The sequence below is a fragment of the Rhinopithecus bieti genome, unplaced genomic scaffold (genome assembly GCF_001698545.2).
Source record: "Rhinopithecus bieti isolate Rb0 unplaced genomic scaffold, ASM169854v2 scaffold_3043, whole genome shotgun sequence".
NCBI classification, from domain to species: domain Eukaryota; kingdom Metazoa; phylum Chordata; class Mammalia; order Primates; family Cercopithecidae; genus Rhinopithecus; species Rhinopithecus bieti.
Genome location: NW_016804580.1, coordinates 3,773,547 through 3,801,006, shown reverse-complemented (window position 1 = coordinate 3,801,006; position 27,460 = coordinate 3,773,547). Strand labels below are relative to the sequence as shown.

Below are 27,460 nucleotides of genomic sequence, written 5' to 3'. Positions count from 1 at the left end.
CCAAAATTGACAAATGGGATCTAATTAAACTAAAGAGCTTCTGCACAGCAAAAGAAACTACCATCAGAGTGAACAGGCAACCTACAGAATGGGAGAAAATTTTTGCAATCTACTCATCTGACAAAGGGCTAATATCCAGAACCTACAAAGAACTTAAACAAATTTACAAGAAAAAAACAAACAACCTCATCAAAAAGTGGGCAAAGGATATGAACAGACACTTCTCAAAAGATGACATTTACACAGCCAACAGACACATGAAAAAATGCTCATCATCACTCGCCGTCAGAGAAATGCAAATCAAAACCACAATGAGATACTATCTCACACCAGTTAGAATGGCAATCATTAAAAAGTCAGGAAACAACAGGTGCTGGAGAGGATGTGGAGAAATAGGAATACTTTTACATTGCTGGTGGTACTGTAAACTAGTTCAACCATTGTGGAAGACAGTGTGGCGATTCCTCAAGGATCTATAACTGGAAATACCATATGACCCAGCCATCCCATTACGGGGTATATACCCAAAGGATTATAAATCATGCTGCTATAAAGACACATGCACACGTATGTTTATTGCAGACGCTATTCACAATAGCAAAGACTTGAAACCAACCCAAATATCCATCAATGACAGACTAGATTAAGAAAATGTGGCACATGTACACCATGGAATACTATGCAGCCATAAAAAAGGATGAGTTCACATCCTTTGTAGGGAAGTGGATGCAGCTGCAAACCATCATTCTCAGCAAACTATCACAAGAACAGAAAACCATACAATGCATGTTCTCACTCATAGGTGGGAATTGAACAATGAGATCACTTAGACGCACGGTGGGGAACATCACACACTGGGACCTGTTGTGCGGTGGAGGGAGGGGTGGGGGATAGCATTAAGAGATATACCTAATGTAAATGATGAGTTAATGGGTGCAGCACACCAACATGGCACATGTATACATATGTAACAAACCTGCACATTGTACACATGTACCCTAGAACTTAAAGTATAATAAAAAAATTTTTAAAAAAGGACAGTGGTTACAAATACAGGCTTTTGCTTTAGATATACATGAGTTTCAGTGCTAAGTTCAATAAGTGCCTTCTGTGTAGCTGGGGCAAAGTTAGTAACCCTTTCAGCGCATCAATTTCCTCTTCTGTGAAAGACTCAAGGTTGTTGTGAGGATTAAATGAAAAAGCCTGTTCAGAGCCAAGTGCACGGTGATTGACACTCAGTGAATAGTAGCTACAAAGAGTCACATCAGTTTTGACAACAAGACATGTTCTATTTAGGTGGACATAACAATGATCTACCTTTAGTTATACGTTATTCCTTTAAAAAGAGGTAAACAATAGCAACTGTAAGAACCCCTCTTCATTTGTTTTCTGTGGAAATAGACCGTTTAATAGTCTTTTGTTCCAAACTAAATAAAAGTATTTACTTAATCATTGAACAAATATAATATTTAGAAAATATCAGAACCAGTTTTTTGTTGTTGTTTGTTTGAGAAGGCACCTTGCTCTGCTGCCCTGGCTAGAGTGCACTGGCGTGATAACAGCTCATTGCAGCTTCAACCTCCTCTGCTCAAGTAATCTTCTCACTTCAGCTTCCCCAGTAGCTGGCACTACAGATACACACCTGGCTACCTTAGTAAAAAAATTATAGCAACAGGGTCTCACGATGTCTCCCAGGTTAGTTGCAAACTCCTGGGCTCAAGTAGTCCTCCTGCCTCCTGCGATGGCCTCCCAAAGTGTTAGGATTACAGGTGTAAGCCTCTGTGCCCACGTAGAACCAAATTACTTTTAAAAGATGATACTAAAGATTTTTCAAAGTATATAATGAGTGTAGGAAATATTAGTAATATTAATAACTATTCATTTTATACTAATAGTTTGTCATTTTCCTTGATAAAATCTCCTTTCACCTCATGTTTATATGTTCTGGTGGCATAACAGAAGAAAAGTCAAAGGAAAAGGAAAAATAGGAGGCAACAATAGAAGAAAATGAGAAAAAAAACTAATATTCATAGTGTAGATAAATGCTATTATGCAAAACTTTACTAAGCTGAAGAAAAATGTTGACAATGCAAAAAATTAGAATATGTATATACATTTTTTAAGTAATGGTAAACATGAAGGGGATATTTCTATGGCAGCCAAAGAAAAGAGACAAAAAGAGAGAAAGCTTTTAAAATAACCCGAGATACATTCATACATCATTAAAAAGTGAGATCCTGCATTACATACACCAAACATTATAGGGATAATGCTCTCTAATTCATTGTAAAAGCAAAACATCTAAAGCAAATCAACCTTATGACTAGTGTTGCACTGGCAGTGCTGATGGTCATAATTGTCATAGTGGTTGTGAGTGATTCATGCATGGCAATTGCCACTAAAATTGAAACTAATTATGTAGTAAGTCAAAGTTTGTTCCATTTAGGAAGTTTCAGAACATGACTGTTGGTAAAACAACTAAACATTTTATTAAGAAAAGTATCTTTCTGCTGACAAAGATAATTGCATTTTAGTATTTATGAAAAAAAATGTTCACACCATTACCTGAAAATGCAGAGCCTGTAACAATTAATACAAAATTTGGAAATAGAGATCTGGATGATTTTGTATAATTAATTACGAAGGAAACATATGTCATTTATAGAGATGTTATTGCACTATCATAAATACTATCTCACAGGTCAGTAGAGACTCTGTAATTTCAAAAAATAATAAAATATCAACTTTGACATTATATAAGAAAAAGAAAAACATATAAAAGATAAAGAAAATATAAAATTAAGAAAGTCATTGGTCTTCCTCTATGGAAATTATAAAACAGAAACGATAATATCTGCACAATAATTCAGAAGACAGTTCTTTATGGACATTGAAATTGCTGATACATTCAGATTGCCATGTTAATGTTGTTAAATTAAATTAGCAGGAGGCCATTAGCCTGAGGTTGTCTCTTTGAATTTCTGCAAAACAAGCTACAACCTAACTTAGTATGTACACAAACTAGAATAAAACTTAGGAGTATAACAAACAGCAGAGCTTCAGCCAGTCATAGGCAGGCAACTAATCACAACATTCCGAAACAAGGCAGATACCTAGCAGTATAGCCAATCAGGGGATTCCCTAAAGCACTTCTGTGTTTCGCTCATAAAAACTTGCTCAAAGTCAGGCAGAGCTCTCTGAACCTTTTCTGGTTCTGAGTGCTACCTGATTTATAAATCATATCTGCAAAAATAACTCTGCTAAATTTAATTTGTCTAAATTAACAGTTTGGTGTTAGAAGTGGGATGTGGAGGAAACCTCCCATGACCCTCAGAAGCGCCAAGTGACCAAGTAAAAGTACTCGCTGAGTCCATTATGTCCATTGCTCTCTTGCAACAAGTGAAGGTTGTGGGTGAGTTCTCTCTTAGATTTGAGCTCCTCAAATTTGTGGTTTGAGCTCCCTGATTTTATTTGAACAATTATTTGATATGACTGTGCCCAGGTTCATACTGAACCTCACAACAAAACTAGACTGGATCCAATAGGTAAGGTTACTACATAAAATTGTAGGTTCATCTGTATCCAAGGTATCTAGAACTCCCCCATCTAGAACACCAGCTGATTTCATATATAAGAACTATGGACCTAGAATCTGTGTTTCTCTACAGAATTGGGTGAACTTTACCAAAGGTAACTTAGAGTTACATTGGCTACAGTGAGAAAACTCTTTAGAAAAGGCATGATGCACGTCTTTGTATCTATGGGACTAAGAGGTCCTCCTTGTGTGTATTTTAAAACCCAAACTGAGAGATTTCAAACTAGAACCCTGTGCCCTGAGATTTCTGCCTTTACTGTAAACAGCCAGGCTATTGGAAGATGGGTGCAGCACACCAACATGGCACAAGTATACATATGTAACAAACCTGCACGTTATGCACATGTACCCTAGAACTTAAAGTATAATAAAATAAAAAAAAAAAAAAAAAAAAAAAGAAGCTGCCCATATTTTCACCAGTCATCTGATGAATGCACTCACATTGGCCTGGAATGTTTCCCTACTAGAAAAAGCACTTAAGGGCTGACTCCCAGGACAATAACCAACCAATCCCTTAGACACAAAAAAAAAAAAAAAAAACATATTTCTGTGGTGCGAGTTTCAAGTCAAGCCCCCCAAAGTCTATGGTTTTAATCTATCCAATTGATATTTGTATCTTTTCAGAAAACATTTGTCAGAATTAATTGTTTTTCTATTCAATCCTGCTTCACCCACTGGAATTACTCAGTCAACTAAAAAGCCTTACTTTTGTTTTAAGTACTTGCCGTGGCCATCTTGTCTTAACTAGGCTTTTAACTATGCCATTCTTTCTTGGTTTAGGCAGACTACAGTATTTAAGCCTAAAATTTAAGTTCTGTGACTTTAAGATATAAACATTTAACGTTGACTTCTGTAGGACCTCATAGGTATCATTTTAAAATGCAAGAATAGAGAAAATGATAATAATGAAGGAGGAGGAGGAGAAGAAGGGGAAGGAGAAGAGGAAGAACAAAGAAGAAGGAAGAGGAAGGGAGGGAGGGAGGAGATGAGGAGGAAGAAGAAGAGTGGTAGGAGGAAGAAGAGAAAGAGGAAGAAGAAGAGGAAGAGGAGGAGGAGGAGAAGATATTTGAAAATTGAGCAAATGAAAAAAAAGTTTTCCCACAAATATTAGTAGAATATTTAGTCATCTAGGAAAGCAATCTTGTTCCATGTATAAAAAATTTGACTCCAGATCTTTAAATTAGTGAGTTTCATATTATTGTACCTGAAACATGGTTTAAATTTTCAAATAAAAGCTATAAGAAAGGTTTGTGTCTGTCTATATATTTTTGTCTAATTGTCTGTATGTTATGTATGTGTGATATTTTTCTACCACCTTACAAGATTGTCAAAATCAAATTGTAAAAGAGCTCTGTTGGCTGGGCGCGGTGGCTCAAGCCTGTAATCCCAGCACTCTGGGAGGCCGAGACGGGCGGATCACGAGGTCAGGAGATCGAGACCATCCTGACTAACACGGTGAAACCCCGTCTCTACTAAAAAACTACAAAACTAGCCGGGCGAGGTGGCGGGCGCCTGTAGTCCCAGCTACTCGGGAGGCTGAGGCAGGAGAATGGCGTAAACCCGGGAGGCGGAGCTTGCAGTGAGCTGAGATCCGGCCACTGCACTCCAGTCCGGGCGACAGAGGGAGACTCCGCCTCAAAAAATAAATAAATAAATAAATAAATAAAGTGTGTGAGTTTGATTAAAGCAGGTACATCTCCAGATTTCTCAACACTATATATAATTCAGATGCACAACTTTTTCTGCCTAGGTTTATTAGTAAAACAAGCTTATGTTGTCTCTATATTACAAAATTTGTCAGCAAGGAAAATAACTTACGATGATGGCTAGTTGTTTAATATCTCATCTTCATAAGCAATCCAAGCATAATCATTAAAACAAGTGAATTAAATAGATGTAAGTAATCTAAAATTCCCAGGAGAATGGTGTCCTTCCTATACCAGCTGGTTTTAACGTTCTTTTATCATCAAGAAGAGAAAGTTGGCTGGGCGCGGTGGCTCACGCCTGTAATCCCAGCACTTTGGGAGGCCGAGGCGGGCAGATCACGAGGTCAGGAGATCGAGACCATCCTGGCTAACACGGTTAAACTCTGTCTCTACTAAAAAAATAAATAAATAAATTAGCCAGGCATGGTGGCGGACGCCTGTAGTGCCAGCTACTCGGGAGGCTGAGGCAGGAGAATGGCATGAACCCGGGAGGCAGAGCTTGCCGTAAGCCGAGATCACACCACTGCACTCCAGCCTGGGCAACAGAGCCAGACTCCGTTCCTGCCCCGGCGCCCACCACACCCCGGGAAAAAAAAAACAAAAAAAAGAGTAAGTTGAGGCTAAATCTGTACAAACAACCACTTAAAGTGACCTACTAAAAAAAAACTCTGTAAGGACAGACATAAAATGTTGCCTCTTCTATAGTTTCTCATTACAGAGACTAAAGGTAGTTTAAACTGTTAGTACACATGTTCTGTGTCATACCAAAAAAAGTGTATTATGAAAAAGCACGTTTCTAGAAATGATTCATAGATTTGCCAATCTACAGAAAGCTGGTGTGATATACCTCAGTTGCTTGCTTGCTTCCTAGTGTTCCCTGTAAATTAAAGTCACTAAGAGTTCATTATTTGAATTCATACATATAACTAAAATTACTAGAAATAATGAGAAAAACCATTCTAAATTCAAATATATAAAGATGACAAGCTATGTTTTTGGTAAGAAAAGCTATAAAGTATAAAGTTGTGTTTTGTTGTTAAATAAAATATATATATATTTCTTTGTCCTAAAGCATAAGAAATGGCTGTTTCAAAATGGGAAAAGAAACAGTATAAAACAAAACTGAATGGATGTAAGGGTGTTGTAGAAGGAATGAACAGATATTTTATGTGTGATCAAACTGTCCGCAATTAATAGGGAATCATTTTTAAGTCTCCAAAAAATTAAGGTTTTATATCAAAAGTATGCTGATACAAAACAAGAATTTGATCCTCTGTGTTAAAACAACAAGGTTTACTTGGAGTCTTGGTCTGCTTTTAGTAGAAAATTGTGAAAGGCTTTCCTTTTAGATAATTGACCTAGGAAACAAATATTCTGTGTTTTACCAAGATAATTTCCTACGCTTCATGCAGTCTGTAAAGGATCTTTCATTTCTTAAGAAAAGTGAGTTCTCTTTACTAAATGAACTAAGGTTTTTCTTTCCTATAACTATGTACCTTTCTGTATTTGTCTTTAAGTATTTTAATTATCACTCTAGCTAAATGAGTAAGCATTGTTTCACAGTGCCCCGTAATCCTATTTTAATCAAGTATTTAAAACCTCTTATTTTTCATGACTTCCCAAAATCAAAATCTAAATTAGGATCTTTTGACTTTGAACTAACTTAGGGAGTTTTCCTACAGGCCATAGAAATATCTCAAAAGAATTTTTTTCTTTCTTTCTCTTTATTTAAAGAGAGGTGTAAAACTAATTAGGCTTATCTAACATGTTAAATGGCATGGGAAACACTGTCAAATAATAAGTGATACTAAACCTTATTAATGCAATACTAAACACATATTAATAACATATCATATAATATAACAGGTTTCTGATAACTGTAAGATCCCACTATTTGACTAGATAGGAATTCCCAGAATTTTAATGTAGAAACTGATTGGCACTTAAATTGCTAACCCAACATCAAGTAGAAGAATTAATTTGAATGCCAAGGAAATACTGTTGTAGATTTTCGTGGTAAGTCAGCCAATACTGAAATTGTTAAGATACTGTGTTAATTTTGCAGTGCTATAAATGAGTACCTTAGGTTGGACAATTTATTAAAAAAAAAAAATTATTTGACTCATGGCTCTGCAGGCTGTATAAGCATGGCACCAGTATCTGCTTGGCTTCTGGTGAGAACTCAGGAAGCTTATAGTCATGACAGAAGGAAAAAGGGGACTTGCTGTATCACACAGTGAGAAAGGAAGCAAGAGAGTGAAGGGGGAGGTCCCAGATACATTTTACGAATGAGCTCTCATATGGACTCATTACCAGAGGTGGAGCACCATGCCGTTCATGAGGAATCCATCCTCATGACCCAAACAGCTCTCACTAGGTTCCGTCTCCAACACTGGGGATTACATTTTAACATGAGATTTGGAGGGGACAAACATACAAACCATATCATATGTGCAATTTAAGTGAACACAGTAAGACTGACCCAAGTCAAATTATCTATAACAACCTATTTAATAAACAGTGCTATACAACTGAAATGAAGAAACAAATGTGTTATTTAAAAGTAAGTAAATTCAGTGTTAATTGTACACCCATGGAGGACCCAGATGACTACTTGGTCCTTCCTGAGTCCTTAAATCTTCCATTATTTACAACTATGGACTCCACCAATCATTATGGAAATTTCAAAATGACTTAAATTATGAAAAAAAATCGGAGTGACTAGCCTAAAATTGCTAAAATGATTTGTAAGCATTTTTTGGTTTGTCAAACCCATAATTCTGGGAACACAATCAACTCTTTAGGTGTGACATTTCTACCAATAAATCATTTAAACTTTTACAAATGGATTTCACTCAATTGCCACCTATCCCATTGAAGGGATATCAATGTGTTCTTGTAGTTTGTATGTTTCCTGGTTAGACAGAAGCTTTCCTGTATGGGAAAGTCAACTAAGAGATCATTATAAATGTTTTTCTTTTATGGGGTATTCCTGTATTTCCAGTGATGGAGGCACTCATTTCAACGGGCAAATCATCAAAGAGTTAAATAAGATATTACAAACACAATGGCATTATGCAAAACTAACTGAATAGACTGGATTGCCTTGGGCAAATGTATTACTGCTGTCCTTGATGGAAATAAGATCCACTGCCCCTGGAAAACACCAATTATGAAATCTTATAAAATAGTCACTGGAAGGCCTTTACCCATAATAATAGAGCTACCTGTACCTCCCGTTCTTATAAATGACCAAATATTGCCAAGTTTTAATGTATCATGCCAGAGTATATGTTTACCATGTAAAAAAAAAAAAAAGAAAGCCCTTTGTGACCCACCAACTGATGATAACCACATTTTTCATGATCTAGGCCACAGAGAATGGGTCGATTGGAAATGACACTAGGGAAAGACTGCCCCTGAGCCCCACTGGAAGGAATGATACCAAGCTCTTTTAAGCAGTCATACTGCAGCAAAACTTTATAATCTTCAGTCTTGGCTTCACATCTCTCAACTCAAGAGGACTCCTCCAAGACTGCACATCTTTTGGAGACCTCAAGGCAAAACTGACCAAAGAGATTTCTCTTCAGAAGAAGATGACATCCTAGATGTGGCCAACTTTCCCAAAACAAGGATCAAAACTTCTCCCCGCTCTCATTATGAAAACTTTGTCTTTTTTATTTTTTCTCTGTGTTTCTTTTCTGTTTACAAATGGTAAGAAAATGCCAAAATCCAGATTTCACAGTTGATAACTTCTGTAGAAAACCTAACTGAATGTTGACTATGTCATGTTAAACCAATATCCCTACATGATCTTAGAGATCCTCCATTTCACACTAAAACAAAATTTACTGATATTCCAAATGTGACCATTTTCTCATATTGTAGATTTGGTTCTTCTATAGGGTTAGACTTTTAGATTCACATATTCATATTCCTTGTTTAAAGCTAACAGTAGGCAAAACATATAGTGAGGGTTTTGCAGTTAATTCTGCCAGAAATTAAGTAAGAGCAACAAAAGATAGTTTGACATTTTGTAGACAAATATATACCCTAATTGTTGATGGTCTCTGACCATGCAATGATTTGATAATAAAATCTTGGATAAATTTTACTAGTGCTTTCCTACTAGTGACCCTTAAATCACAAGACATCTTAAAGGGAACTGTCTGTTGTGGCCCTTGAAGATATATCTTTATTTGTAGAGAATTTAAAAATCAGCCATATGCATAGCAATTCCATGTCCCAAAAATGGAATTTTTTTTGACATGGCCAATCTGGGTTAGGGATTTTAATGGCACCACTCACTCCACAATCAATTGGAAACTGATCATTGATCTATACATTTCAATTTTCACTGTAAAATAAATAAGATTTTTCTAGCAGGTGTTAATAGCTGTAAATGAGCATCTTTGGGTAGAACACTCCTTTCCTGGCTGGGCATAAATATAATAAAGTTATGGTTAGAAATCAATCTCAAATATTAACTGATAGAGCTGACTATACTACAAACGCTATGGCTGCCCAGTACATTTCTTTAAGTTCTCTTGATAAGGTTGTTTTAGATAGCAAGATTGCTTTGAACTACCTGTTGGCTGAACAGTGGGGAGTATCTGCAATAGCTAACACCTCTTGCTGCACATGGATACATACATCTGGTATAGAAACTAATTTACAAGAATTCAACAACAAGCTATTTGGTTAAAACAAGCAGATTTCTCTTCTGGTTTATTTTTTGATTTATGTGATTTTAATTCATTTGATTTATAGGGCTCCTGCTATGGAGTAAACTTCAGTGTCTTGGTATTATCCTTCTGATAGTCATCATAGTAGTCTCCCTGGTACACTGTATTCTCTCAAGAGTCTTAAATGCTTGTGTGTAGCCATTCACTGTGTATCAAATGGTCTCACTTTGGTTAGAACCACAAAAGCACAAAGAGAACATAATCATTTAGCTGACTCGATGCTGTAGCTAGTGAATTCTATACTGAGACCAAAAATGTCCACTATGATGGTGAAAAACAGTAGCATCAATGCCCAAGGTTTGCATCAATCTCTCAAGATTGAGAGGCTGACCAGAAAAGGGAATTGTCAAAGTAAATAAGCAAGAGGCCATTGCCCTGAAGTCTTCTTTGTACTTTTGAGTTCCTAGATAACCAACTGCAACCTAACTTAGTACAGAAATAAATCAAAACTAAATTTAGGAGTATAACAGACAAATTTCAGCCAATGAGTGGCAGCCAACTCATCACACCATGCCCAAATGAGGCAGATGCCTAGCTATACTCAATCAGATAATGAATTATTCATTGTGCAAATAAACTCTGCTAAATATAATTTGTCTAACATTCTTCTTTTAATAATGTTTAATTATTAGGATATACTTTGTTAATATACATAATGTAATATAAAGATAATCGACTAGGCTAAATTGTTACAATTATACCCCTTTGCTTTTCATTGTTCTGTTTTTCCCCAAAGTACTTTTGGCTTAAAGTGAATTGGATGTCAAATAGACCATCTTTGCCACTTCTTGCTGCAAGTGTGTAAATTTATAAGTAAAAGACTACTCATCTTCAAAGTTATATAGGGACAGCTTTTTTCAATATTTCTCTAGTCAATTCCAGTGTTTTATTCACTCGGTAGACAAGAAAGCCTTCTTTACCTATGCAGTGTAGTATTAAACAGGGTTGTCCAATGAAAACAATGTGAGCCACATATGTAGTTTTAGCACATTTAGTAGCCACATTTTAAGAAGTAAAAAAGGTAAGTTTGTAGTAAATTATTTAATCTAATATATCCAAAATGTTATAATTTCAACATATACTCAATATACAACTTACTAGTACAATATTTTATATTCTTCGTTTGTTACCACATATTTGAAATCAAGTTTGTAATTTACACACAGAGCACATCTCAATTTTTGCTAGCCACATTTCAAGGGCTCAATAGTTCCATGTGACTAGCTGTTATCACATTGGACAGTGTAGGTTCAGAAGAAAGTGTTTTGAGTCAGAAAATTTGGTATTCCAATCTACCTGCTCAGTCATCCATGTGACATGGTAAAGCTTTTTAACCTTTCTAAAAACATATGTTTTACATCACAGTGTTTTAAAATATTAAATGAGACAACATACATAAATTCTTTTCTCAGTTTCTGACTCTCAGGAAACATTTAATAAATGTTAGTTCTCTTCCTATAAATCATTCTGAAATTTCTCATTGTGTTTGAAAAAAACTTTTTTGTTTATTCAGCACACATCACATATCCATCCATCCATCCACAACTCTTTGAAAACTAAAACACTAATGAAAGCATCTTTATTGCAGTAATTACATGTAACATCTTATTTAACTTACTCTTCTTCTCCCACCATCATCCAGAAACTCCTACTTTTCTTTTGTTTCCTATAGCACTTATCAACAACCAACAAACTATATAAATCTGTGATTGATAACGCTTCATATTGACTTTCTTTCCCCCTTTGCTACAATGTCAGCCACATGATGGCAGAGATTCTTCTCTGATTTATTTAACAGATATTTCAAGTACCTAGAAGAGTGCCTCAAAAAATGGACTTCAAGAAATATTTCTTGGATGAATGAATGATTGAAGAAACACTTTTTTCATCATGCCAATGTACATTATTTTACTTTTGTGTCACCCACCTGTGAAAACGCCTCCATTTATTCACATACGTTTTCAATGTGGTGATTGAAGCATCACAGGAATCGCAGATGTTTCACTTTAACACTCTCAGGATTTATTGTTATCATGACTATTCGTAGTAATTAACTCCTCTTGAGTATCCAAACACTAACCAGTATTAAACAGAAATTTGTTCTGAATTGGCATCACAATAAATTCCAATGTATTGTTTAAAAATCATATTAAATGAAAGAAGAATTTATGTATCACATTCTTTGTCATGTTTCAGTACAACTTAAAAACCTAGTGAAGAGATACTATTATTTCTCGTCTTCTATCTTATGTACAACTCCCTTGATATCTTCTAAATAATCAGTTCTAATTCCACACTAGGTTTCATATTGTTAGGTTTTTTCACTAGATTTGATCACATTCATATTTTGTGGGAACCATTTTTCTAAACATCTTTATTTTGAAAATTTTTACATTTATACCAAAGTAGAAATAATAGACTAATGAACTCCTACCTACCCAAAACCCAGCTTTAACCATCTTCAACACATGGTGGTATCATTTGGATATTGGTTCCTGCCTAAATCTCATGCTTAACTGAAATCCCCATTGCTGGAGTTGGGGCCTGGTGAGAGGTGACTGGATCATGGCGGAAGAACCCTCTCTCATGGCTCAGTGCTCTCTTTGTGAGTTCTCTGGAGATCTGGTCATTTAAAAGTGTGTGGCACCTCCTCTCCCCACCACTCTCTCTCTTGCTCCTGCTTTCACCATGCAATGTGCCTGCTCCCCCTTCACCATCTGCCATAATTGCAAGCTTCCTGAGGCCTTCCCAGAAGCCAAGCAGGTGTTGGCACTATTCTTCCTGTAAAGGCTGTAGAACCATGAGTCAACTAAATCTTTTTATCAATTACTCAGTCTCAGGTACTTCTTTATAGCAATGCAAGGATGGCCTAATACACATGGTCCATCTTGCTTTGTCTATATTTCCACCCACATTTTCAATACTACAGAATTATTTGAAAGCAAGTCTGGTACCAAATTGCACCATCTTTAAATACTTCAGTATATATTTTTATCAGATAATGACTTCTTTTTTATTAGTAGCATATTACAGTTAACGACACTTATAATATCTAACCAAGAGAAAATATATTTTATGTTAATATTTACTTAAATATATACACACATTTGCATTGGAATATATATGTATATATGGGAATATATATATATATGTGATATATATATCACCAATATTTATAATATCATGATAAAAATGCTTGCACTTGTATGGTACACTGGTGTCATTAGATAAGTATGATTGATGCTGACTTCCAAATCAATGCCTTCTACAGGTGCATCTGATAGTTTTCATCCTAAGTACATCAGAAGTTGAATGAGATTGGGCTCATATATCTGGATAATAAACCCAGCGACAGTTCTCTAAAGAGCAATGAGAAATATAATTTTTGTCCATTATGCTGAGTTCTATTTCTTCCAGGGATAACTGTTCTTTTCACATCCTCTACTTTCTCTTTCATGACATTAGTTGTCTTCAAATGTGTGGTGATTCTTGGTTGTTTATTTAAGCTCGTCAATGAAAGTCTTCGTTGCTTAGGACACAATAAAGAATTTCAATAGTCAAAATAAATAACCGTTTTCCCAACAGACTTCTTTGATTGGGAGGATGAATAGCAGGTGCTTTGGACGTAGGTTGAGCATGCAGGCAAGCACGCTTCCCTGTAGGGCAGGCATTCCATCCTTCACCACACACTAGAATCCCATGCGGAATTCTTAAAAATCTTCATGCCCAGTCTACAGCATAGACCAATTAAATCAGAATCTTTGTGGGTGGGACCCAGCTATTAGTACTTTCATTAAGTCCCTAGATGATTTGAATATGCAGCCACGGTTCAAAACCACTCCCTATTGTGATGATCCTGTGTAACCTCAACTATGACACTGACAAATTTTCAGGCTATAATTATCTCATGATTATCTTTCCCCAGGCAGATGTCCAGATTTCTTTAGACTGCCCTTCCCTGACTTAATCCTGAGAGGAAAAGCCATTTATGTGAGCAGTTGTGTTTGGAAGCAGTGATCATTGGTGGGAAACGTGAGAAGCGGGGCCAACTTCCCAATTCCTTCAAGTGGTCTGAGTGAGCTCCCCTGAAGAGTTCTTCACAACCTTTCTTAGCATTTTCATCAGTTTGCTAGCGCTGCCATAACAAAATGCCAGAGGCTTAGTGACGTAAATGATAGAAATTTATTTCCTCACAGTTCTGAAGGCTGGAAGTCCAAGATCAAGGTGCCCAGAGATTTGATTTCTCCTGAGGCCTCTTTCCTTGGCTTGCAATGACTGTCTTCTGTGTCCTTACCTGGCTTTTCTTCTGTACTTCCTGGTGTTTCTCCTTCATTTTATGAGGACAACCGTCCTATTGAATTAGGACTCTTATGACCCCATTTAACCTTAATTACCTATCTAAAAAGAGTATCTCCAAATAGTCACACTAGGATTAGCACTTCAACATATGAATTCTGGAGGAAGGCAGCACAATTCAGTCCTTGGATCTTAAGATATCCGTATATACGTGTAGCTTCTTTGGGAAGACCTATAGTGAACTATTTTTCCTTAACTTAGGATTTCTGATGTTCTTCCTCCATTCATTCTGATCCCATTTGCCTTTTTCCTATTTCTCCTCCTATTCCTATTCCTCTCCCTATTCCTCCTCCTCTGCCTCTTTCTCCTTCTCTTTTCCCCCCCAGCTCCTCCCCATCTTCTCCTTTTCTTGTAATGCTTCAAAAATGTCTTGTCCAACAGTTTAATCTTTAAAATATGTGTTACAATATAGGCATTATATGTTTCTGTACATGTGTGTGTATGTTTCTGTGCACGAGTGTGTGTGCAAGTATGCCTTTAAGTGTGTGTGTGTTTAAGTGCATGTGAGTAAGATCAAAGTGAGTCTAAGAATAATGGTCTGGGAATCATGTGAGTGAGGGCTGGCTTTTTTATATCCAACTCCATATCCCTGTTCAGCCTTCCCAAGCAAATGAATATAGGAGTCTCCCTCTACTCGATCAGAGACCAGGGTGATATAAATCTAGAATGAAATCGAGGTTTAGTGGCCCTGAATATGAAGGTTAAGGGGATTCAGGTAGAGCTATATATAAGGAAGGAACGCACTATAGTGATGTCCTGGAAAAGGGCTTGGATTAGGATCCATACACCAGGGTTTCCACTCTGGCTTTGTTACTCATTTTACAGGTTGAGAAAAATCATTTAATATCTGTGTTCCTCATCTCTGATATCAGAATGATAATGTCTGTCCTATCTGCCCATAGGAAGTACAGTTATCATCTGCGTTACCTGTAGGACACTATCAACCAAATATCAAATTGAGTTGTATTTATTGAATACTATATGTCTTAAATTGCTATTATACATGAGAGCGTTAGCTTGCTAAGATTATTTGGGGATATTTTTTGACCTTGAGTGGTTAGTATAGAAATGCATGATAGTAAGCATGTATGCTGTATCAGTCAGCATATTTGATTTCTTAGTTACTTACCAAACATTTAGTTAATTCATATTCTCAGTTCCCAACACAATGAATGGTATTTAGCAGGCACTCAGGAAATGCTTAATGCATTAAGTAATCCAAAATAGTTCACTGTCAATAAATATAGTAGGGGATAGTTCCAAGTAACCTACAAAAGTATTTATCAGGTGCAATTCAGACTTATTTAAATGCTAGAGGAGATGTCACAATAGCAAAACATGTGACACTTGTCTTACTGGAGTTGATAGTCTAATTGTGGAGATGGCCAATTATATCATTAAAGAGAGCATAAAGTTATGAAGGGAAAAAAAGAGACAGCAGCAGCTTTGTGCCTTACGCCTTCATGAATTCATGCTACATAAATGTCACTCTTGCCATTCAATCTTGTATACATTAAGTCTAAACACTATTCATGTGTAGACCAGAGAGTGGATTGATGTTTGTAGTTTCTCTCTCCAGCTTCGCCAATGTCTCCAAAAAGGCTCATAAATAGCCCTGTGATGGGCATTGAAAATGGCCCCCTTATGTATCTAATTCTTTGTCTTGATAACAATAAGTGCAAAACTCCATAAATACGATTTTAATTAACAACTATGTTGCGATGCGTAGAAACAGACCATAGGCTCATTGAATTTGTTGGCCTTCCCATAAAGAATTTTGTTTTTCCCAGAGGGTCAAAATTAATTAATGTCCTTACAATTTATTCAGCATCCCATTATCTCAGAGATGCCTAAACAGTCTCATTCAGCCGTATTAGTGTATCAAGAATGATATAATCAGGCTGCTTTGAAGACAGCACTCTGTAAAAATACTGTCTCAAGTAGTGATTAATAAGGAGGATAATAAAGTGTTCTGTCAGAATTATTGCTTTTTTTTAAAATCTGCGGACAACAGTGCTTGTATATAACATTACATAAACAACCAGATTCAAAACTTGCATGTGGTCTTTAATGAACATACACAAGCTCTAAAAGTTCAAAAAAGAAAATTAATACTCTTATTAATAGTCTTTAATGTTTCCATTAAAAGGTATCCATTGATCACTCGTGTTTTTCTTTTTGAACAACAGATGTAAACTTTCTCATATCTATTGACTATACTTTAATCTTGTCCTCAACTGAGCCTGCAGTTTTTTTACCTTTAGTCTTATTGTAGCAGAAGACATGCTCTGTAGTTTTCAAATACTGTCTTAGCATAAGGGAAGATTGTGGCAGACAATATCTAACGAACTCACAGGCATTTGTGTCCACGTGTTATTGTCTAGATCTAAGCAGAATAAATGAAAATTGGCTTGTTTCTCATATTTTCTCAAAAAATCCCATATATTCATCTTCGGGAATTACAGAAGTAAAAAAGTTCCATCTAAATGTCAATTCGTTGTTGTGATATTTATCATAATGGAGAAAATAATGTTTATAATTAGATTTTGTAAATTTTGATATATTCAAAAAGTAAAATACTATAAAACTATGCTGTGCAAGTAATTTCACTACATATAACCTTGTTTACACTATATTTTTAGAATTACAAAATCAACAAGAAACTATTTCTCTTTGAAAATGCATACATTAAGAAAGAATGGGAGTATGAACAAACATGAAGCTTATTGATGGCTTTATCATTACTCTGAGGTTACTAGAAAAGTTTTTTCTGCTTATTTATATTCTAAAAAATTTAGAAAAAGATTTCTTAGGTAATGTAATCTGAATAAATACGAAACACTGAAGAAAAAGTTAAATATTAAAGGGACAATGCGACACGTCTCCAGACCACTCAGTAGGACAAACCTTAACCATATTCACCACATTTTTCATAAGCGCACAAATGTGCTACCACCATGTATATTGGATTTTCTTTTCAGGTACAATTCCTGTTATTTGCTTCTTCTTTTTTTTTTTTTTTTTTTTTTTTTTTTTTTTTTTTTTTTTTTTTTTGAGACAGAGTCTTGCCAGAGTGCAATGGAGTAAACACGACACTGCAGCCTCAACCTCATGGGCTCAAGCCATCCTCCTGCCTCAGCCTCCCGAGCAGTGGGGACAATAGGCATGCCACCACACCTGGCTAATTTTTTATTTTTTGTAGAGATGGGGTTTCATCATGTTGCCCAGGCTGGTCTCAAACTGCTGGGCTCAAGCAATCCTCCTGCCTTGGCCTCCCAAAGGGCTGGGATCACAGGCACGAGCCACTGTCCCCGGCCTTGTTTCTTTTTATATTGAGTTTATTTCTTCCTCTTCTCTACTTTAACCCTGTCACCCATTCAAGTAATCTATGTTAATAAACAAGTATGTATCCTTTTATACTCTCCTCCATGGCTACAGCCATTCATAGAAATATCTATGCACAGATTTATACATATGCACAATAAGGGGGTACTAGTTGTCTGCTTTAGAAAAACTAGATCACACTATCTTAACATTTTGCATATTGCTTTACTCCTTCAATACTATCATTTGGAAATCCTTTCAAATCGACTATACATGACTAAATTCTTTTTAGTGTCTGCATAATATTGCATGTTGTAGATTTTACAAGTTACCTTGGCTTCCAGGCTGTTTCTCTGGGTTCTCAACAGGGGCAATTTCTAAAGACATTTGGCTTTATTATGATTAGAAAGAGGAGTGCTTCTGAAAACTAGTTGGTAGAGGCCTCAAGTGCTGCTAAACATCTTACAATTGCACAGGTCAAACCCCTAATTAATTAGACTGCCCCAAATGTCATTAGCAACTGGGTTAAGACACCTTCCAAACACAGGTTGATCTAGCTCTGGAACATTCTTTCCTTAGGTAACCACAGGTCACTTCCTCACAGCTCCTTCAGGTCTCTTGTTGAATGGCGTTTCTATGCAGGGTCTAATTTGATCAGCCTATTTACATGGCCATCCTCCCAACTCCAAGGCACACACCTATTTACTGTCTTTCACACTCCTATGTACTCTATTCCTTCCCTTTTCTCCCCTTAACTTCTAATAAGCCATCTAATTTATTTATTTATTATGTTTACCCATTATCTTTTTCCTCCTTCTGTAATGTAAGCTCTACTGTGACAGGGATTTATGCCTGTTTTATTCACTGATGCATCCACAGGACCTGGCCAAGTGCCTGGCATTTGACAAATAGCTAAGTGAATGAAGGAAGGAACACATAAATGATCATATAATAGGCATTCATTTATTTCCCATTATTTCTGCTAAAAGCAATGCTGATGTAAATATCCTCATATAAGTCATTATGTGTTGGCCTTTCTATGTGCAAGAGGCCAAAATGCTTTCTAAATTGGGTTTAGAAGCTGACTTCCAGGTTTTAAAAGTTGACTTCTATGTCAAAGAGGCCAAAATCCTTTCTAAATTGGGTTTGGGAGGTTATAAAATATTCTGCTGTAAATTACACACAGTTTACTCTCTGTTTTCTTGCAAGGATTTTCTTGTTTTTATTTGTTACATTTAAGTCTTTATCTAGATTGTATTGCTGCATATGATATAAAACTTGGATTTAATTTAAGTCTTTCCAGGTGGATAACCAGATATGCCAGCACCATCCTGTATCATCCACCTTTTTCCTACTATTTTAAATATCTACCTTTGTTATAAACCAAATCCTTATAATTACTGACCTTAGTTTCTTGATTCTCTATCCTGTTCAACTTATAATCTAGTATACATTAACTTCATGTTTTTAAGGGAAACAAAAACTTGTGAAAGAAAAGGGAGATACAATGTGACAAGTCAAAGGGAGTATATTCAATTTAAAGATTAATTCTACCAGACATATAAAGAAGAGCTGGTGACAATTCCACTATTCTAAAAATTCGAGGAGGAGGGACTAACTCATTCTATGAAGCCAGCATTACCCTGATACTAAAATCTGGCAAAGCCACAGTGAAAAAAGAAAACCACAGGCTAATATCCCTGATCAACACAGACATAAAAAATCCTCAACAAAATACTAGCAAACCAAATCCAGCATCATATCAAAAAGTTAATTCACCACAATCCAGTAGGGTTCATTCCTAAGATGCAAGGTTGGTTCGACATATGCAAATCAACACATGTGATTCACCATATAAAACGAATTAGAGAAAAATCTTTAAAACAAGAGTGAATGCCCATATTGTAATTAAATAGCATGATACATTCAATCAGTCTGAAACATATAAATAATAAAATTAATATGCTCTTTTCACTAGTCACATAATGGCTAGGGCAATCTTTTGAAAGTTACTTAAATTTCACATAATCTTATTCTTTTCTACTGTGCATATGTTTCAACTGTTTTGAAGAATATGGTATTGATTAGGGTTCTCCTAAGAAACAGAATCAATAGGATGTGTGTACATATAGAGATTTATTATAAGGAATTGGCTCATGAAGTTATGAAGGCTGCCAAGTCCAGTATTTGCAGCGTGGACTGTCAGGCTGGAAAACCATGAAAGCCCATGGTGCAGATGAAATCTGAAGACATTCTCTTGGGGATCCTTCTTGCTGCATAGGCTGGTGTTTTGTTTTGTTTTTCTATTCAGGCCTTCAGTTGATTGGAGGAGGCCACATTATGAAGGGCAATCCACTTGACTCAAAGCTCATCAATTTAAATGTTGATCTTATCAAAAACACCTCCAAATTGACAAATAAAATTAGCCATCACAAATATCTTAGTTTTTTTAATCCCTAATAAAAGCTAGATTTCTAAGATAAATTCTGAGTCAGTAGGACTTCTTTGTAAGAGTAAATAAGATTACAAGCTTACTCCTACTTTGAGTCTATTAACTGTAAAGCCATTAAAGATTGCATAATCTGAAATCACAGGGCAGAAAGCAAAACTTGTGAAGATTGTGCGATACTCACTCATTCCATCACCACTTAGCATTTTACACTTTGGCTCCTGTACTTCCAAATGATGGAAAGGAAATTGGTGGTCAGCCATTTCATTGTTATGACTGGCCATTGTCACAACAGGATAACTTTTAGCATTGCCAGTTGTGTATCTTTGCACATTGCAATCATTAATCTGAATGCCACCCACCTACCCTCCCCCAATTGGGGAATTTAATGGCACCCTTAGGGTAGAGTAAAATCTGTGAGTCTCTTAAAATATGAGTGGTGAGCTACTTTGTTGTAGCAGTGTCAGTTCTGGGTCTATTTAGTAATTCAGAGTTTGCAACAGAAGGGACTAGCCCTCTTTCCGTAAAACCCACTGAGCTCTGTCCCCACATACACATAAGAAATGCACACTGAAATTCACACAAATTGTTAAAGCAGGTTTCCAGATGAGTGGATTTCTTGGTCTAGGGATGGCTACTAGACATACCTGGCGTGTGATCAGAGTCTGGAATTAATGCTTCGGCAGGAATTCTGCTGCCAATGGCCCAGTCCAAGTCATCCTCAGAGTCTTGAGTAAGACTGCAGGCTGTGGTCCAATTTCCTGAACTTGTTTCAAAATTGCAGCTTCCTGTTGTGCTTGTATACTGTGCTGGGGAAGCAAAAATATTAATGGAAGTTTCTGGAAATGTCTATCACCTTTGCTGTTACCCTATATTTGGGATCATTTAAAATTAGCATCTGCATATTCTAATTCTTTATAAATATATTTACAGCATCAAGACATTTGTACTCATTGATAATATTTTAATTGAAGGATCTAGAAGCAGTGTATGAATGTTGTCACTTATCCATTAAGGAGTTATATGCATTGATGAATAATATTTATAGATGATAGTTAAAACTGTCTACACATGAACAATGAACATAACATTATGCTAATACAAGATTATTCAGGTCAAATAAATAAACAGCTTCAGTTGTCTGGATGTTTAATTCACTTCCTTCCTTTATTCTGATGTTTGAATAGCATAGCCTATCAGTGACACAAAGTCATTTACTAAAGAAAAGGCACTTTGGGAGAAGTAGTAAACTATATAGGACACAAATTATCTTGGACACCATACCAGTCACTGCAGCATCACATATCAGAGCTAGTCACTAAAAAAGAAAGAAATTCTCTTCTAAAAGTGTTGATTGATAACTCCTTTAAAATTAAATTATTCACAATGAGAAAAATTAATAGATAATAACTGTATCTATTTCTAGTCACCTGTGAAAAGTGCCATCATGATACCCTGATCTAGGCTTTCATTTTTCTTTCTCTTTTTTGTACATCAGTTATTACTTTTGAGTACCCACTGTAAAACCAGACTGTGTTGTACAGACAGAAAGAATGATAGGGTGATTTAATCGGTATGAATCAATTGAGGTCATCATTTACTTTTCCTTTCTTTTTAGAAAGAAAGTTTGTGTTATTTTTAAAATTTCTTCTCGTTCACAACTTTTCCTTAACATACAACCAATGTTAGCATATAGAAATGTAACCAGAAAAAAAGCCTTGCTGTAAAAATAGATACTAAATATACAGCAAGCAAAGCTTTAATATTTCCATACAAAACTTTCTGGATCCCTGAGATTATTTAAATAAAATATTAGCATTTTACTTCTCAAGCATTATTGCATCTTACCCCTACAAATTACAACCACTTGTATTCATGTACATTCCTTTCATTCATTCTATATGACTATATTATATATTGCTTCTTCTATGCTTATTTATGGGCTATGTGTGTCTTTTTTTGTGTTTGTCATGCCAGTGTTACATAATATAGAATAGGTTTTTATGATATGATATGGATAAAAAATGAGACATTCCGTTCTGCTGGTGTTTAGCCAACACATCTGTAAAAATTCAGAATCTTGCAATGGATATAAAAGATAGCCATTATGTGTTCTTTAGAATGATGTCACCTGCACATTCTTTACTAGTGTTCTGTGTAAGTGACTCCCTGATATACAGCCCTACAATATTTATTCTACATCCTTTTTTATTCTCTGTGATCATCCTTGCACCCTCTGTCCCGCCTTGCTTAATATATGACTTTATCTTTGACGCTAAAGATACTTATCCAATCAGGATAAATTCTCTTACATTTCATTCTCTCAATCTCAAACTATGTCACTTTTCTCTTTCCTAAGGCTAATCTCTGTTTATGATCTCAACTCCTCATCCAAACACTGCTATTGACATTCCACAGCTTCATTTTCTTCAAAGTTACACATCTTTCCATGTCCTTCAATTTCACATTCTCTTCTAATTCCTTTCTTCTATTTTGCAGTCATACAGCCAGGCTGCCCCTATTAATTTAAAAATAGTCACATATATTTGCTTGTTTACATTTCTCACTCTGTATTGGCCTTAGTCATCCCTTTCCATGGACTTTCACACGTTTACGCAGATGTCCCACCAATCAACAACCGCGATGGTTAATTTGAAATTATTTGAGGTTATTAATTAGAGATCTTTCCAAATTTCTGATGTGGGCATTTGGTGCTATAAATTTCCCTCTTAACACTGTCTTAGCTGTGCCCCAGAGATTCTGATATGTTGCATGCATGTTCTCATTAGTTTCAAAGAACTTCCTGATTTCTACCTTAATTTCATTAATTACCCAAAAGTCATTCAGAAGCAGATTGTTTAATTTCTGTGTAAATACATTGTATTGAGAGATCTTCTTGGCACTGATTTCCATTTTTATTGTGCTGTGATGGTTGGTATAATTTCATTTTTTTGGAATTTGCTGAGGATTATTTTTATGTACAACTGTGGTCAATTTTAAAGTATGTGCCATCTGGCAATAAGAATGTATATTCTGTGTTTTTGGGGTGGGGTGTTCTGTAGATGTCTATTAGGTTCATTGGTCAAGTGTTGAGTTCAGGTCCTGAATATCTTTGTTAATTTTCTGCCTCAATTATCTGTCCAATACTGTCAATGGGGTGTTGAAGTCTTCCACCATTACTGTTTGGGAGTCTAAGTCTCTTCATAGGTCTCTAGAAACTGGCTTTACGAATATGGGTACTCCTGTGCTGGGTGCATATATATTTAGGATAGTTAGGTCTTCTTGTTGAATTGAATCCTTTACCATATCTACTATCATTGTCTTTTTTGATCTTTATTGATTTAAAGTCTATTTTGTCTGAAATGAGGTTTGCAATCTCTGCTTTTTTCTGATTTCCATTTGCTTGGTAGATTTTTCTCCTTTCCTTTATTTTAAGGCTATGGGTGTCACTGAGTGTGAGATGGGTCTCTTGAAGACAGCCAACCACTTGGTTTTGCTTCTTTATTTAGCTTGCCACTCTGCGCCTTTTAATTGGGGCATTTTGCCCATTTACATTCAAGGTTAACATGATATGCATGGATTTAATACTGTCATCATGTCATTAGCTGGTTGTTATGTAGACTTGTTTGTCTGGTTGCTTATAGTGTCACTGGTCTGTGTACTAAGGTGTGTTTCTATAGTGGCTGGTGATGGTCTTCAGAAGCTCTTGTAAGGCAGGTTTGCTGATAATGAATCATCTCAGCATTTTCTTGTCTGAAAAGGATGTTATTTCTCCTTCATTTGTGAAGTTTAGTTTGCCTGTATGTGAAATTCTTGGTTGTAGCATTTTTTTTTGTTTTGTGTGTGTGTGTGTGTGTGTGTTTAGAATGTTGAATATAGGCCCCCAATTTCTTCTGGCGTGGAGGGCAAAAGATTCACTGCTGAAAGATTCACTGTTAGTCTGATGAGGTTCCCTTTGTAGGTGACCTGCTCTTTCTTTCTAGCTACCTTTAACATTTTTTCTTTCATTTTGACCTTGGGAAATGTGATTATTATGGCCAGGTGTGGTGACTCATACCTGTAATCCCAGCACTTTGGGAGGCCAAGGCAGGCAGATCACTTGAGATCAGGAGTTCGAGACCAGCCTAGCCAACATGGCAAACCCCCATCTCTACTAAAAATAGAAAAATTAGCTGGGTGTGGTGGTAGACACCTGTAATCCCAGCTACTAAGGAGGCTGAGGCAGGAGAATTGCTTGAACCTGGGAGGTGGAGGATGCAGTGAGCTGAGGCTGTGTCACTGCTCTCCAGCCTGGGCGACAGAGCAAGACTCTATTTCACCAAAAAAAAAAAAAAAAAAAAAAGGTGATGATTTTGTGTCTTGTGGATGATCTTCATGTGTAATATCTTGCAGGGGTTCTCTTCATTTCCTGAATTTGAATGTTGGCCTCTTTAGTGAGGTTGGCGAAGTTTTTACTAACAATATCCTGAAAGCAATTTTTCAAGTTGCTTGCTTTCTCTCTGTCTCTTTAAGGGATACCAGTTATTCATTGATTTGGCCTCTTAACATAATCACAGATAATTTTTTCATTCCTTTTTATTCTGTTTTCTTTATTTTTGTCTATGTTATTTCAGTAAGCCAGTCTTCGAGCTCTGTGATTTTTTCCTGAACTTGTTCTATTCTGGTGCTAATACTTGTGATTACATCATAAAATTCTTGTAGTGTGCTTTTCAGCTCCATTAGGTGAGTTAGGTTATTTTTTTATACTGCATATTCCATCTGTCAGTTCCTGCATAACTTAATTGTTATTCTTAGCTTCTTTGGATTGGGTTTCAATGTCCTCTGAATCTCAATAATATTTGTTTCTACCCATATTCTCAATTCTATGTGTGCCATTTCAGCCATCTCACCTGATTAAGAATGCTTGCTGGAGAACCAGTGCGGTCCTTTGGAGAACAGAAGACACTCTGGTCATTTGAGTTTCCAGAGTTCTTTCACTGATTCTTTTTTATTTCTGTGTGCAAATGTTCCTTTAACTTCAGTGTAGATTGAGTACAGTCATTAAAATTCTTTTCTGGATGTTTCCAGAGGACTGAGGCTTTGTTCAGGGTCCTCATTTGTAGCTGACTTCTTGCCTTTGGTTTGATGGAGGGTATGTTAGCAAAGCACTTTGGCGTTGAAGATTTGGGGTGTAATCCAGCCAGCATGTGCTGCTAAGTGCAGGGGTCAGTAGGTAGGCTCTTAATCATGTGGCTCCTCTGTATTTCCTCACAGATGCAGCTGTGCTCCCAATTAATGCTCTAAATGTGTGGGCTCCTCTTTCACCTGAGTGCTGAGCGCAGTTTACGGGCTTGAATTTGTCCCAGTTTTTACTGTTTCGTGGGTGACTATTAAATGCCCTACTTAGTACATCTTGTGGGGAAAATGGTGATTTCACACATTTTAGAGACTTCCATTGAAATTAATTCCTTACACTATTTTTAAAAATACACTTTTTTCGTGAATTGTTTTTTTTTTTGAGATGAGTCTCACTCTGTCGCCCAGGCTGGAGTGCAGTGGCACAATCTCGGCTCACCGCAACCTCTGCCTCCCAGGTTCAAGCAATTCTCTGCCTCAGCCTCCCGAGTGGCTGGGATTACAGGCATCCACCACCAGGTCCGGCTATTTTTTTAGTTTTTATTTTTAGTAGAGACAGGGGTTTCACCATGTTGGCCAGGTTGGTCTTGAACTCCTGACCTTGTGATTCACCCACATCGGCCTCCCAAAGTGCTGGGACTACAGGTGTGAGCCACCGCACCTGGCCAGTGAATTTAAAATAAGCTAGAAATAACACTAGAAAATGTTACTCAGTGCACTGTAAGTTTTATTTGAGAATGTACATACTATGAAAGAAATACATGATATTTTATAAAATTAATACTATAATTCTATGGTATTAGTAATAAAGTCTTAAGATGTGTTGACTGTTTTACTTTTAAAATACTTTCATTTAAAATTAAAATACAAAATGAACACTGAAGACATTATGGTAAGTGACATAAGCCAGTCACAGAAAAGAAAAATACTATGTGATTCCTCTTATATGAGGTACCTAGAAGAGAAATGAAAGATCTTTTATAGAGATAGAAAGGAGAAAGGTAGTTACCATGGTCTAGGGGAAGGGGTAAATGGAGTGTTATTCTTTAATTAGTACAGTTTTAGTTTTTTTGGATAAAAATAGTTCTAGAGATGGATGGTGGCAGTGGTTGCACAACAATACAAATATACCTAATGCCATTAAATTATACATTTAAATGGTAAATCTTTTATTACGTATTTTTTACCACAGCTTTTAAACTTTAAAATATATTAAAATTTTAAATAGAAAATGAGCCCACTGGAAGCATCAGTGTAAGATCCTAAGAAATAAAATTAAATTGAGCTATAAAATAAAATGTAAATACGCTTGTGTGCTAGTTTGTCTCCAAAAAGGTCACCCTACAACCTTCTCTACATTTGACGTGTGATGTTTTCCCATTGAAAGTCTAGTCTAGACTTTGTTATTTGCTTGGCCATTAGCAGGAATCAGGTATGGTATTATGGAACATCTGAGGCTAAATCAAAGTAACGGTTGCTATTTTTCCTGAGGGCCAGGGGACACTTTCTAGTAGTAGCCAGTCCTGTGTACAATGGCTTACCACCCTGTGGCTGCCATGTTATGTAAAGCCCAAGCCACATGGAGGACTCTGGAGGGTGAAACACCATCTCTAGTAAGACAGAAAGACCAAACAGTATCAAGAGAAGAAGTCATCCTGGATGTCATTATCCAGCTCCACCCTATCAGTTCGACTCAGGCCATCAGAGACAAACTGCCCAGAAGAGCCCTTCCTGAATTACTTACCCAAAAAATTGTGAGCAAAATGTAACAGTGGCCTAGACCACTAACTTCTGGGGTAGCTTGTCAGGCAGCAAATGGTAACTGCAACAGGTAGCTCGTATGGTATCAATATTCTCTAGCAAAGATAAGATATATGGAAAAAAGATCCTTTTTTTCCCCAATAAGATATATGGAAAAAACTTTGGGAGGCTGAGGCAGGTGGATCACGAGGTCAGGAGATCGAGACCATCCTGGCTAACATGGTGAAACCCCATCTCTACTAAAAATACAAAAAATTATCCAGGCATGGTGGTGGGCACCTGTAGTCCCAGCTACTTGGGAGGTTGAGGCAGGAGAATGGCATGAACCTGGGAGGTGGAGCTTGCAGTGAGCCGAGATCGCACCACTGCACTTCAGCCTGGGCGACAGAGCGAGACTCTGTCCAAAAAA

General features: G+C 36.4%; 1 protein-coding gene across 2 annotated transcripts in view; it reads right to left on the bottom strand.

Annotated features, from left to right (window-relative positions):
• MALRD1 (MAM and LDL receptor class A domain containing 1) overlaps positions 1–27,460 on the bottom strand; it is a 715,118-nt gene that overhangs the window by 204,181 nt on the left and 483,477 nt on the right. For both annotated transcript variants that reach the window (XM_017869225.1, XM_017869224.1), the window contains exon 31: positions 20,823–20,984. In XM_017869225.1, coding sequence (XP_017724714.1) covers positions 20,823–20,984 — 162 coding nt within the window. The remainder of the gene's footprint in view (positions 1–20,822; positions 20,985–27,460) is intronic.